We start from the raw sequence: 15612 nt of genomic DNA on the forward strand, positions 1-15612 counted from the left end.
GGAGGGACAATAAGGAAGTGTTGGCAAGGATGTGGAGGAAGCAAGATCCTCACTACCCCACTGGTGGGCGGGGAAAATGGTACAGCTGCTTTGGTAAACAGTCTGACAGTTCTTCCCATGGGTTAAACAGAATGTTACTGTGTGACACCAAAAGTGGCAAAAGGACCAGCCACTGATAAAATGACCATTAAATGATAATTAAATAAAAGATAGGATAGGGAAGCCTGGGTGGCTCAGTCGTTAAGCGTCTGCCTTCAGCTCGTGTCATGATCCCAGGGTCCTGGGATTGAGCCCCATATCTGGCTCCCTGCTCAGCGGGAAGCCTGCTTCTCCCTTTCTCTCTGCAGCTCCCTCTCTTGTGTTCCCTCTCTTGGTGTGTCTCTCTCTGTCAAATAAATTAAAAATCTTTAAAAAAAAAAGATAGGATATTTATAGTAAAATAATAGATAGCCATAAAAAATAATGAAATATTAATATACACTGCAGATGAACCTTGAAAACAATACACTAAGCGCGAGAAGCCAGCCACATACTGTACAACTCCAATTATGCCAAGTCCTAGATGAGGAAAATCTGCAGGGATGAGTGGATGAATGGCTGCTGGGGCTAACGGGAGAGAACACAGGGAGTGAACGTTAAGGGCCCTGGGTTTCTTTCTGGAGGATTGCAGATGCTCTGGAATTAGTGGCTGATGGTTGCACAACTTCATGAACATACTAAAAACTACTGAATTATATACTGTGATGGAGTGAATTTTATGGTATATGAATTCCATCTCAATTATAAAAATGTATCATGAGAGGAAACAATTCATGATTTGTAGGAGCACCGTAAGTACAATTCTAGATTAGTATTTCCAAACTCAGCTAGTAGGAAGACTCTAAAATATGAGCCATGGAAGGGGAATAAATCTCAATGTAGCTTTATTATGTTATCATAAACAAAAATCTCTTTAACCCACGAACATCAAGTTAGTACTTCCTACCAAGTTTTTCACACCTACTCTGTACTAAAGGCACTTATTCATATCAATTCATTTAATCCTTTTATCTAATTATCCATATGACCCAAAATATAGGAATGATTTTTCTCATCCTTTAAAGAAAGTGAAGGGGCATCTAGGTGGCTCAGTGGGTTAAGTGTCTGCCTTCAGCTCAGGTCATGGCCTCAGGGTCCTCAAGTAGGCTCTATGGGGGGCTCCCTGCTTAGCGGGGAGTCTGCTTCTCCCTCTCCCTCTGCCACTCCCTCTGCTTGTGCTTGCTCTATCTGTCAAATAAATAAAATCTTAAAAGAAGGAAGGAAGGAAAGAAGGAAGGAAGGAAGGAGGAAGACGGAAAGAAAGAAAGACAATGGAGAAGAAAGGATTTCCTCTGGAACACAAGCCACTCTGACCCCAAACACCATGCTGTGAACGTGATAATTCATCCCAAGTGGGTCATATTATTTTTAATATATGAAATCAAGAAGTGACGACAAATTACAGTATAATAGAAACTACATGAGAAATAAAAGCGACAGCATCTTCCCAGCTCTACAGCCCTGGACAGATTTCCAACCATTCCACCTGACCTGCACAACTACCAGCTTGACACATGTGAGAAAGAATCCTTGTCACCACGGACTCTGTGGCCCATACTTGCAGACAAAGAACTGGTAAAAACTAAGAGCGAATCCCATCTTTCAAGTAGGCTAACTTCTTGGAAGCACTCTGAGGATCTACTTTGCATTTTAAAATTGTTTAAACTTCATTTTTCTCTAACGAGCTGATATGCAACTTCCCCTAATTCAGACTGCCTCCACTCCCAAAAGGAGGAAATAGTAAAATCTCGGAGCTGAAATGCACACTTAGGTCTGTAGAACTCAGGCCCATGTTGCTCTGACCCAGGTGCTGCCCATCTCACCGCCATCTACGGGAAGGTTACCCACTGCTGTGTGTGTCTCCCCCCAGTCTACGGGAAGATTACCCACTGCTGTGTATGGGCAAGCTGCAGAGCTGTGTACCCAGCAGCCCTGGGTACATTAAAATATGTGAAAATTTTCTGGAGAACAGAAGGCAGGAAGTATTGGCCATGGGTAGGTAAACTTGAAAAGGACCTGAGAAATAAAATTTGCTTTGTATCACATGTATACAACACCTCAATTAAGTGTGAATATCATTCTCCCCATTTTAACTAAGATCCAGGTGAATTAAACCATTTGTCTGAAATCAAGTAACTAGAAAGGAATAGAACGGAGATTTGAACCCATGTCTTATGACGGCAAATCCCATGCCCTTTCCGCTATACACCCTGCTTCGGCCCAAGAGCATATTTTAAATGCTTACCAAAAATGACATCCTGTCTTTTGATGACATCTTTCTCCTGCTTACTGCAAAACGAGGGGTCCACCACCAGACTCCAAGACTCTGCTTCCAACTCCTGGGCATCACTGCTGAGGTCACTCCACAGAGAAGAATCTACAACATCTGGTGTATGTGCAGAACATAAAAGCCAGAAGTGAAGTGACATGAAGCAAAGACCTTTCCAAGAACCCACATCTATGGATTCATCACACGAAATAAACCTGCTTTGAACACAGAAACATCTAAGCCAAAATACTGTTGATGTGGGGCAGAAGCATCTAGAAACCAAACTGCAGAAAGGATCCAAATCAAAGAAACTTGCAAAGAACCAAAGAATCATTAAAACAGTGATGGTGTGCATGTCCCCCCCAAAAAATAAAATAAAATTTAAAGATTCTTTTGTTTGCTTTGACATGCTCTATTTTAGTTCTTTTATTTTTGGTAAACTTCAGAGTCCATAATGGGCTTACAGAATCTTAAACACACCCTATCTTTTGCCCCAGGTTACTCTGCACTGTTTACTCAAATCTGAATTTTGTACTTGTCCACTTGATTAGCTTTTGACTTGGCTCACTGTCCTTAATATAAACAAGAAAGCAGGGTACATGCGTTCAAGCCACAGATGAGTACAGATTTTCTGACAGAATCTGATATCACACACCCATACTCCTTCCAGGAAAACTAAATCCTATTTGTCCAAATAGCACTCCTGAGAGACAGTCCAGCTCAGAGGAGTCAGCAGGAGATGATTATGGATTGGAAGACTCACGTTTAACATAAAAGCACTGGGTTCCCCGGGGCAGAGCCCACCCCTTTCTCTTCCCACTGCTCTCCCTCCCTCAGGTCTTCCTTCACGTACTAATACAGCTTGGCTACAACATGCAGTTCACCAGATTAAATCCCATCTTACAAAACACGCTTTAAAAAATGCTTTTATTTCCTGCAAAGTAGGGGGCAACAGATGGGGGATAAGTATCTCAGAAATCTAGGCAAGCCCAGTCTTAATTAAATGAAGTACGTATTTTTAACATATGATCCTTATCCCAATCCATCAGTAGTTCTAAAACCTTGTGAGCAGTAACAAGCACACAATGTATCTCATTCTCTTATCTTCACGCCACATGTCTAATATATTGTATATCATCGGCCACTTCCTGGGAATATTCACTGGGGCTAAATTTTCACTTATCAAAAGAACCTATACCAAAAAGATACCACGACAGAATTCTTTAACACACGCACACACACACACACAACATGTCTGATCCTTCAAAAATATTCCTTCTGGCAATTCCTCACAGAAACAAACGTGTCTTCTCCTCACCTTCCATTAGGAAGGACTCCGTGGAGGGAGAAGAGCCCATGGACTGTAGTAGCTCATCGGAATGAGACCTGCTTCTCCAGGTGTTCCCGTCACTCTCAGACTCCAGGGAGGGCCCCGACCTTCTGAAGCTGGAGGGAAGGAGGGACATGAGTCAGTTCCAGCAGTGGCTCTGAGACGTGAAGGCCCAGGGCGGTTGGTCATCTTACCTTTCCAAGGTAGTGCCTGGAACGCTTCTAGACAATGGATGGGCCTGTGCTGAAGCTTCTTTCCTCCTGGTAGGCAATCCGATAGGCATGGAGGAAGAAGGGTGCAAGGAGAGACCAGGTTGCGGGATGTCTCGAAAGGAAGAGTCTAGAAATCAAAATGGGTGCTTCAGGCGGTTTTCACAGAGAGCAGTAATTACAAGGAGTCCCTTAAAAGCCAAGAAGTGAAACACTCGAATGGCTGCTGTTAATGTGTCGCATGTCCAGCCATGACACCAGTCTCCTTTCCATATCCTGACATCTGGTTCAAATGTCCCTTCCATTTCACACCCTCCTGATACCCATGAAGCCGGCCTGCTTCAGCACAGTCACTTGGCGACTGTGGGCGGCTGGGCTCACACAAACAAGAAGATGGAATGGGGAAACACTGGGAGAGCTCTCCCATAAACCACTGCTTGTACTCCTTCCAGCCAGCATTAACGAGATGCAAGGTGTTATTAGCACTATTAGTAGAATGCATTTTGTATGTACCAACAATCACACACACACACATACACACACACAGCAGGTCAGTAGATTGGAATGATGCTGGGGAGTCTGCTCCTTATGGGGTGAGAACTTCAGGCAAATGAAACCTGCAAGCCAGGCTGAGCTCTTGTCTCTTACACACTGAAAACTATAGTGCTACAATACCTTTCTGGTTTCTTCCAAATTCCTTCTCAATAATATCTTCTCAATCGTTACAGGCATATGTGCTTTTACATTCGATGCGTACTATACATGACCCTTAGGAAATGTTTGAGTCCTACTGTAGGGATATAGCACACACCTTCTCAAGCAGAAGAGGATCAATACTTGCATGGAACCCCAGGATATTATAGAGGGTTTTATACATGTATGATTTGGTTTGATCTTCATGACTCTCAGAGAAGGAATCTTATCGATTATAAAGCCCTTCTATTTTCATGCTGAACCTCATGAAACTGACAAGCGCCTCACAACTACAATCAGAGGGACTTCTGTCCAAGCAGGTGTGTAAAGGAAGTCACAGTTGTGACTCTCTGCACTAGCTTACCCTGTATAACATCACACCTAACTGCTGATCACCACGAATCTGCATAGTGTATTGTCCCCTGATTCAAGGAGTTTTGGAAACACTGGTCACACTGTGAAAGCATTCAAATGAAAAGTGACCACAAACGTAAAGATGCCCGCCATGAGGCAAGCAATGCCATATTGGAGGCAGAACAAACGGCAAAGTCTCTCACAACCAATGGAAAGATTTTCAAACTTAGGAGATAATGGTCCCTGGTTCCTGCATGCAATGTCAACTACTGTCGAAGGTTTCCAATTAGCGCCAAGAGGAATCGTCTCATATGAAGCAATCTATAATTCAAGGAAAAATGGAAGCACCAAGTTTAACCATATGAGAGAAAAATGCCAGCGTGCCTTCCAATTTCACTGTCATCCTAAAAGGGCTGATGAGATCAGAGCCTCAAGCCCAGCTAATAAGCAGGACCAGGTCACTACGATAATGGACATCAGGGACTGTAGACTCCAAACTTCAGGATTTTCTCCCTAAGCCTCATTCTGGAGAAGCATGTGATAGGTATTTGTGTAGGTGAGTATGTGTTAGTGCTAGGAAAACAGAGTTATGTACACTTAATGCCATGTTGTCTTTCCTCCAAAGGTTGCTATTGAATTAATAGTGCTTATTACACTAGATTGTGTCTTAGAATTGAGGCAATATCCTAACACGTTCCCCCTTTTAGCCCTCTCTAAGATAAAATATCATATAGTACATCTAGTGCAAAGGCTATTAGGCTGGCCTAGAAGTTTATACCATCCTTTACCTCCGTAAGTAACTAAATATTACACTAATCATGTGTTGAAAGAAGAAATATTTGGACAAAGGAGAAAACAGGAGGATCAGGTATTTCACATTGGAAAAAAGTATGATATGTATGAAATTGGCATTTCCACGTCACTTACTTCCAAGGATGGTCTGTGGTTTGTTCTTGTTGTATTTCTCTTGGAATTTCTGGTAAAGACATTAGAAACAGGTAAAATGAGATTAAATTCCATCTGACTACAAAAATGTCCACCCAGTTACACAGGATTCTTATCTATATCATTTTTGTTATCTTATGTAAAACAAAGAAGAATTTAAAGCAAACGACGTTAAATGCGTTGAAGAGGAAAATGTTATGATAATGAACCAGATGTAGCGAAAAGAAGGGCCATCTGTACCCCAATGCTTATAGAAGCAATGGCCACAATCATCAAACTGTGGAAAGAACCAAGATGCCCTTCAACAGATGAATGGATAAAGAAGATGTGGTCCATAAGTACAATGGAGTATTATGCCTCCATCAGAAAGGATGAATACCCAACTTTTATAGCAACATGGATGGGCTAGAGGAGATTGTGCTGAGTGAAATAAGTCAAGCAGAGAGAGTCAGTTATCATATGGTTTCACTACTTGTGAAGCATAAGGAATAACATGGAGGACATGGGGAGATGGAGAGCTGAAATGAGTTGGGAGAAATCAGAGGGGGAGACAAATCTAAGAGACTGTGGACTCTGAGAAACAAACTGAGGGTTTTGAAGGGGTAGGGGGTGGGGGGTTGGGTGAGCCTGGTGGTGGGTATTAAGGAAGGCACATATTGCACGGAGCACTGGGTGTGGTGCATAAACAATGAAACTTGGAACACTGAAAAAAATGACATAAAAATGTTATGATAATGAGATGTGCAAGTGTTCCTCCAGAACACGCATCAGGAATATCCCAGCTCTGTGAAAAGTGTACGGGAACCAGAAACCTCCTCCTCATTGGTCCAGATTGCTGAGAGAGGAGTTCCTATCAGCACTGCCTTTATCCTACCAGCCACAACACCCCAGGCTACTGAAATATCACCCGTAACTATGTGAGCCAACACAAGGTCTTGTTTCAATTGGCACAGAGGCTGGAGACCCCCAAGGTTCCCTCTGAAGCATCACCACGCTCACTCACATACATTTTGGACATGACATTAGAGTAGGAAAGAAAGGAAGAGATGTAACAGATGTGTCCATTTCCTCAAGCCCACTCCCAAACTCAGAGACCCTTCCTTTATTCCAGGGGACCTCCCAGTGTGGCCCTAAGACAGAGGGACCACTGGGGAACCCAGTCCTACTGGATCAGAAAACAGAAGAATGGGGCCCAGAAACCTGGTTTTCACAGGTCCTCCAGGTGATGCTGCTATCTGCTGATGTTTGAGAATTACCGCTCAAGGCTTCACATACAAACCCTTGAGGTCCACACTGGTAAACCCGGGTCTCAACAGAAAGACTAACGCACTTACACCTTATAACACAAATGGGACCATACTGGAGCTTTCCTTAGTTCCAAAGGTGGATAGTTCAGGAAACAACTATGCACTCTGAACCTGTGTGTGTGTGTGTGTGTGTGTGTGTGTGTGTGTATGTGTTTTAATCACTATAATGATCACTTTAGAAACAAATACAGACAGTAATAAAAGAATAAGAACCTAAACAGGTAACAGGAAGCAACAAAGCTACGTATGTACAAGTAAAACAAATGACAGATTACCTTGGTACATGGAGGGGCAGCATCTTTACAACCCTTGTGTACGTTTGTATTACAGTCTGAAAGACAAAATGAGTAAGACAGCATGGTGCTTTACTGGTCATCATAAAAGTAGCACACAAAAATATTTAGAAAACAGAAGGAAAAATATCTAAGTCAGATGTAGCCAGCCCCACCCTCGAGCAAAAGCACATGATTAATGTTTTCATTTCCTTGGGGATATTTTTCCTCTTCTACACAGAGTCTTACCAATTATGAAGCCTACGATTATTCACAATAGACACTGTACACTGAGAACACATGTACTACTATATGCCCTACATGGTCAGGGACTTCTGATATCCGGCTGGTGGCGACTGCCCACTCCTGCACCAGACAGAACACCTTGCAAGATGGAAAGAAAGAAAGAGAACAAACTCACAATAATGCTGAAAAAAGTCCTGTCAGGCTCCAGGAGGAATTCCTGCTAACTACAGGTAGCCACATTGAAAGACACAAATTTGCTGCTTGCTGTCTTCCTTCGCACCACATGTGGCCTCAATTTCACCAAATGAAGGGAAGAGTTTGCCTGCTCCTTTCTGCCCCCCTGGCTCAGAGAAGCAGGCTGTCTTCACTGAAAGCCACCCCTGTGTGTGGGCACTGCTTTCTGCCAGGCTCTTGTCTTCCTGCCCTCCACACCCTCCAGCCTCTACCCTACCTGCCATGACTCTCTTGTCCCACCCACCCCCACACATATTCTGTAGAGTGAAGCCTGTGGCTTATCACAATCTTCATTACTAATAATCCTTTCTCATAGGTAGAAGGTCCCATTTAGTTCCATCCCAGCCACACTGGAAAAGTGCTTATAAGTCACTGAGAAGTGAACCCAACTTCCTTCCACTGTAGGTGGAATACCTTAATGGCCAACGAGCAGAGATCAGGACTATCCACATGCTGGTCCTGCTGGCAAACATGGAAATCAGACTGCTCTCTCCTCATTGCAGAACAAGCAAATGAAAGGAAAAGGGGGAAAAGTGGACACTACAAGATACCACAAAGTTAGGCAGGAAACTCACAGAAAAAGTAAGCCACTGATGATTATTAACTCTTGAAACAGAGAAGAAAACCTTAGATATTTGAAATGTGTTTTCCCTCAGAGACACAAAATGGACATAAAATAGGACCAAAAGGCCATGAAGGGAGTAGAGGACCTGACATCAAGCCAGCACAATGAGAGGGAGACGGAGCTTTGGGGGACAATAAAGCAGAACTTGGACCCAATGGAGAAGAATCAATTTAACCACAATATCAAAGCAGCACTGGGAAATTAAACTTGAAAGGTTCCCTCCTGAATGTAGAGAAAAAGGAGGGTATAATCATAAAGTAGAAGATGTCCTACAAAAAAAGGTAACAGAGATCACACTTCTCCAAGGAAGAAATCAGAAAAATGACATCAGAAGCAATAGTCAAAGCTACAACCAACAAAAACTTTTATCAAAGTAAAAAAGAACTACAAAAGGCAACTCAAAAGGTCTCCCTGTTTTCTAGGAATTAAAGACACCAGTCTGTAGACAAATTCTGACAATATCTGTGTGACTGAAAAATTTAAAGTTCTCAAGCATCTAGGCAGACCAGGTTACCAACAAAGAAATAAGGTCAGACAGGCCCTAAAACTTTTCTATTATAATAGTCAATGCCCAAAATTCATGGATCAATGTTGACAGGATCTTTCGGGGAAAGATTGACACCTAGGAATTTATTTAGCCAGATGAATCTCTTTTTTGTGTGTGAAAGAAGGAAGCAAAATATACCTCCTTAGATACACAAGGTTTCAGAAAACATCACTCCAATAACGCTTTTGAAAAAAAGATTTACCTGAAATCCTACTCAAGACTCTTAAGAGCAGAATCAAAATTAAAAGTACAAGAATCAATCAGCTTTATTTTAAAAAAGAAAAAAGAGAAGCAGTAAAACCAGCTAAACAAAGAATCATATCTAAAAAAAATTTATAGGCCGAGACAGAGAAATGAGTACAAATATCAAATCATTCTTGAAAAAGAACACTATTCTTCAAAGACTAAACATACAACATAAAAATAGTAATTTAGTAGTTTAGTATACCAATCAAGTCTAGAGAAAAAAGGGTAAATATAAGAGGAATTAAAGAACATTCAAGTATAAGCCTTAAAATTTACCACAAGCAGATAGTACAAGAGCTTATCTTGCCAAATCCGTGAGAACATAAAAACCAACAACACATGGTATAAACAGCTAAATCAGACATCAAGAAAAAGAACAAAGAATTATAGAAGATAGTCGGCAGCTGTAAAATTAAATGTAAATAAGGAAAAAAAGCCTTGTTATAGAATCGTATCTCTCAGTTACAGATTAACTACAGCTAAATTAAAGACACACACCCCAAACTGAAAACACAGAGGATAAAATAATAATAATAATAATAACACAGAAATAGGGAAAATACAAAGAAAAGGAAAGCAAGAGGAACGTTAATTTTAGAGAAGGTAAAAATCAATGTCAACGGCAATAAAAGGCATTAAAAGGGTAATTTTATATTTAAGAAAACTAAATCTGGGGTGCCTGGGTGGCTCAGTGGCTTAAAGCCTCTGCCTTTGGCTCAGGTCATGATCCCAGGGTCCTGGGATCGAGCCCCGCATCGGGCTCTCTGCTCAGCAGGGAGCCTGCTTCCTCCTCTCTGTCTTTGCCTGCCTCTCTGCCTACTTGTGATCTCTGTCTGTCAAATAAATAAATGAAATCTTAAGAAAACTAAATCTGCAATAAAGCTGTGATTTGTCAACTTCTGTGCACCAAGTACTGTAACATCTAAATATATGCAGGGAAACCTATTTATAAACAAAAATAATTTTATAGAAATATAGTATGTGTAAAAAAATAACTAGCAACTTAGATTTTAAAAAAGAATACAAATACCAGAATTTTGAATACCCACATTATGTTTTGTTTAATATATCATATTTTTAAGATTAGAAATAGTAACCTTCACAATTAAAAACAAAAATACACACATAAAATAGGATTTACCAGTAACAGCTGAGTTTATCAATTTCAAAATCTCTTGCCCCATGTTAAAAAAAACTTAATAACCAAAGTTTAAATCCCCAACACTCCTCTTCTTAAAGACTATATAAATCTTCAACTTTTTAAAAACTGTGTTAAAGAGGAAACATATCATATTCTCATACTGATGCTAGAATGTAAGACAATAGCTTAAAGTGTGGACAATTTGGGGGTACCTGGGTACCTCAGCTGGTAAAGTGTCTGACTATTGGTTTCCGCTCAGGTCACGATCTCAGGGTCCTGGGATCCAGCCCCAAGTCAGGCTCCTTGATCAGCAGGGAGCCTTCTTGAGACTCTCTTCCTCTCTCCCTTCCCCTCTCCTAGTTCACCATCTCTCTCTCACTCTTTCAAATAAATAAATAAAAGTCATTAAAAAACCAAGATGTGGACAGTGTTACATGCAAAGAAATGCCACTTACCACATCATTTGTTGGGAAAAAATTGGGAAAAACTTAAACATAACCTAAGTAAGGAGAAATTAAACACATTTCATACCAAATAAAACATTAGCATAAATAGCTAACTTTTAAAATAATTACCATGGACTCAATTAAAGTACGGATAAACATCTTCTCTAGTTAGTAAGATATAGGATAACTTTGAATTTTTCCTTAAGCCTTGTATCTTTTATGAGTCTGAATGCATTTAAAAAATAATTTTTTAAAAAATAAATACATCCTCCATATTTTCAGCCATTTCCATTTTCCACTCAAACTTTTATGGCCATCCGTTTGAATGACTTTTCTGTGAACCAACATGCTCTGAGCTACACTAGAGTCTACCTTTCAGTGAGCTCACCTCCCTCCCCATGACCCCCGTCCCAGTTTTCTCCCAGTTTTCTGTCTGTCATTAACTACACAGGAATGCCCACGGGCTGGGCTTTGTGCTAGTGGCTGCAGGGGATACAGAAGGATCACAGTGTCATTTTAGTCCCTGAAGTCTATTTTAGTAGTTAAAAACAAGAAGCTGTCCATAATCCAGTACGGAATGGAATAGAATAAATAGATCATACACGTGGTACACAAAAGTTCTGGACACAGTGGTCAGGGGAGACCTCCTAAGATGTGGTAAGAAATCAAGACAGATGCACAAGAGTTGGGAGAAATGAGGGGCTCCTGGGTGGCTCAGTGGGTTAAGGCCTCTGCCTTAGGCTCAGGTCATGATCTAAGGGTCCTGGGATCCAGCCCCGCATCGGGCTCTCTGCTCAGCAGGGAGCCTGCTTCCCTTCCTTCCTCTCTGCCTGCCTCTCTGCCTACTTGTGATCTCTGTCAGTCAAATAAATAAATAAAATCTTTAAAAAAAAAAGAGTTGGGGAAAATGAAAAGGAGGGAGATCATCAGAAGTGAAGGGTCTGAGGCAGGAGAACACACATGGCGGGAGGTAAGGACAACATGCCTGGCAAGGCTTCTGGCCATAAACCAAGGCTGAAGAGGGAACTAACTGTGGAATTATTCAGCACAAATGGAGCCAAATGCATCTAGCTGCAAAGTGTGGGCTTAGTTCAGGAAACAAGAAGGGAGAGAAGCGGATCTGAGTAGATAAAAGAGTAATGTGGTACAAGTACTTATTCAGAATAAAGGTAGTGAAGGAGTGAATGGAATTGGGTGTGGGGACAACAGGGAAAGGGATTCAGCATGCCCAAGGAGTGAGCTTGTACCATTCACACAGAAGGAAGCCTTTTGGCTTGTGGATTGTGAGGTTGGTTTTTGTCCCATTGGTCTGGGAGACCAGAAGTCTCTGGGCGATGATGGCCACAGACAGGGTTGCTCTGAGTCACTGGTGTGAGCCAAGTACAGGGTTGGTCAGGAGAAGGCTGACTGAGGACATGTTATCTGAACAGACCTGAAGGAGGTGAGGAAGCAATCAGTCCCCGAGGCTGATCTGAGGGAGGAGCACAGCAGGCAGAAGGAAGAGCCAGGAAAGGCCTTCTGGTGGTAGTATGCCTGCCACACTGAGGGAACAGCAAAGATCCCAGAGTGACTGCAGCAGAGGGAGGAAAGGGGAGAGGACAACAGGAGAGATGACGGGGACTTGCACCCATTGTCAGGGCTTTTGTCTTCCTTGGGGGTTGAGAGGAAGTCACTGGAGGATCTGGAACACAGGGATCTGTGCCTTCACAAGCTCACTCTGGTAGATGTTTTGAGAACAGATGTTTTCAGAAGTGTGCAATTTGTGCTAAAAGTACAAGGAAACCAGTTAGAAAGCTACTGAAATGGTGGCGTTAGACCGGGGTGATATCAGCAACAGGGTGAAAGGAGGCTGGCTTTCATACGTATTGGAAAGACTGAGCCGAGAGGATTGCTGAAGGACTAGATGTGGGATGTGAGAAAGAGGCATACAGAAAGACCCCAAGATTTTTGCCATGACCATGTGACTGGCGCACTAGAGCAGCCATTAATGGAGTGGGATCAACCCAAATGTGGGCTCAGGAGAGGGAAAGCAGAGCTCCACTTCCGACATGCAACTTCCGAGAAGCTGTTTAGACTCCCCAGTGAAGACATCAAGTAGGCAGTGAGATATACAGGCCTGGATTCTGGGGGCTGTTGCTTGTGGACAAAAAGCACTGACTCTAACCATCAGGGTTCCCTCTTCGGTAGGTTATTAAATGACACATGCAACGTTACCCTGAACAACGGCCCTCTCTCCAGGTGCCCAGACAGCACAGTCGCTGGAGCATCTGACTCTTAGTTTTGGCTCAGGTCATAATTTCAGGGTCATTAGATCAATCCCTGCATCAAGCTCCATGCTCAGCAGAGTCTGCTTAAGACTCTCTCTCCCTCTCCTTCTGTCCCTACCTCTGCTAAAATAAATCAGTCAATCTTTAAAAAGACAAAAGACAATGGCCCTCTTCTCCTATCGCTTATTGTCTGGGGACACAAAATGCAAAGACAGCACATGCTGGGCCCAAGAACTTACTGGAACACTGGAATGACTCCTTCCCCAGGAGCGTTTTGTCACAAACTGAACATTGTAGAACCCCAGAGAACGTTCCAGGGACAAACTGATGTCGGCTCAGCTTCTCTTTGTCTTTGGCATCCTTGCTTTTTGTCTTCAGATTCAACAGCAACCGCCAGGTGAAGAGAAATGAGAAAAGACATATGCTGAGAGCCATGTACTTACAGAAGCCATACAAAGTCTCTGCATTTTCTGTCTGCACGTAAGGACGGCACGCAGAGGCGTATAGTCATGCCAGAATGAATTGTGGCCAGCCTACCGCAGTCCTGTACTTCCAACGACTTTGACAATATTTCGTAAGAAGTGCAGAGGTCTTCAAGTACATGTGTACAAATCTCAGACCGGTGATTTTAGAGGGCAAGTGAAAAACTATACTACCTGCCAAAAAATGGAACCAGCTACATTTCAAACACAATGGGCAGATAACTTTAATTACCTTAGATTTATTCCGAGGGCTTGTCATCCTATTCATGAGGAAGCTGAAAGTTCGGCTCACTTTGTATTTTTCAGACTCTGACTTAGCAGGTATAATGTATTTATCCCATTCTTCTTCCTGAATTCTACAAAAAATAATCTGTTACCATGGCTTATCAGGACTTAGAGAGGGAGTAAAAAATGACATATATATATATATATATATACACACACACACATAGGTGTGTATATACACTTTTTACTCAGGTTTTAATGATTATTCTAAACATAAAGATACAATCTACTAAAAATATATCTTATAGATGGATAAACAGATGTATGATAAAGCAACTATTTCACAATGTTATCAATTATAAATCCAAGTGGTAGAAATGGGTATTCAGCATATAATTCCCTCAACTTTCTGTATACTTTAAATTTTTCATAATACAATACTAGAGAAATAAAGGAAACCTTAGACTTACAATTTTACCCTGCAAACACTCATCTCCCTATTTACTATGCCAACAGAAATTTCCTAGGGCACAGAGAAGGTAAATAACCAGTAATAGGAAACTGCGTTTTATTTATTTTTGGGACATAGAGATAATACTCAGAAGATACACATTTCTTTTGATAATACAGCTTGAGAAGCAGACTGCCTGCCTCTTTGTTCAGTCTCTCCCATTCAACCAGGCTATTTACAATCTGAGACTTCCTAGGCTATAAAAGAGAGAAGGCTGTTGATAACTTCCCCACCATAAAAGGCAACCTAAAGATAATAGTATCCAATCTTTGAACACACTGAAACATTTACTTTCCCCTAAGCCATATGATCATTCCTTAGAAAAAAAAAATAGTCCCATCTATTAAAAGTTCTATTTCCTCTGAAACTTTCTGATAGCCTTATATTTCTAACATTATTACAGACAGAGACAGAAAGAAAGAGAGAGAGAAGGAGAATATATTAAAGATCAACCAAGTATGTAAAACCAGGTAACACTTCTGTGAAACATTCTGTAACCAAAGTCTCTCCCACCTCCCAAACTTCTCATTCATCCACATTAGTGGATAGCACATTCATCTCTGGGATATATTTCTCAAAAGCAATCATATTACTGATACGCACCAAAATATAGGATCACATTTTGTGACAATGAGTCCAGTGACAAATCTTAGGACTTCAGTATATTTCATCTGATTAATGACAGGCTTAGACTTACAATTATTTCTAAGGCCCCTTCCCACATTTATGTACTTATCTAATACATTATTAAATGAAACTTTTAGTTATTTATACTAGATATAGATTAAAATATAATTATTTGCGTTTGATCACTGAGAGTTCAAACCTATTAGTGCATCTAGAAAAGATGACAAATAGCTTCAGAAGTGCCTCTTGGTCATGCAAAGCTAAAGGCACAGGCAGGATAGTGAATGTCCTGCTAACTCAAATTCTGCACAGTAAGTGAAAGTGGGTTTGCTACTTAGAGAAAACAGCTCAAAAACTTAGAAAGGAAAGAGGGCAGATGGAACTGAAGGTACCCTATGATGACTCCAAGTGACAAAAAGAACTTAAGACTTTCTTATTTCCTTTCTACTTCCACAACCACCTCCTTAGATAACAAACTGGCTAATATATCTATAAATTTCCCTACCTCTTGTTTTTTGAGCATCCTAGTTGGCAAAGCTCATGACGTATTATTCAACA

The 15612-nt window shown here is 41.4% G+C and overlaps 1 protein-coding gene across 1 annotated transcript in view; it reads right to left on the reverse strand.

Annotated features, from left to right (window-relative positions):
• ARHGEF28 (Rho guanine nucleotide exchange factor 28) overlaps nucleotides 1–15612 on the reverse strand; it is a 329197-nt gene that overhangs the window by 72119 nt on the left and 241466 nt on the right. The window contains 7 exon segments of the mRNA XM_045999285.1: nucleotides 2324–2464; nucleotides 3666–3793; nucleotides 3872–4016; nucleotides 5861–5909; nucleotides 7461–7516; nucleotides 13449–13581; nucleotides 13924–14047. Of these exon segments, the coding sequence (XP_045855241.1) occupies nucleotides 2324–2464; nucleotides 3666–3793; nucleotides 3872–4016; nucleotides 5861–5909; nucleotides 7461–7516; nucleotides 13449–13581; nucleotides 13924–14047 (776 nt within the window).

The sequence above is a fragment of the Meles meles genome, chromosome 3 (genome assembly GCF_922984935.1).
Source record: "Meles meles chromosome 3, mMelMel3.1 paternal haplotype, whole genome shotgun sequence".
Lineage (NCBI taxonomy): Eukaryota > Metazoa > Chordata > Mammalia > Carnivora > Mustelidae > Meles > Meles meles.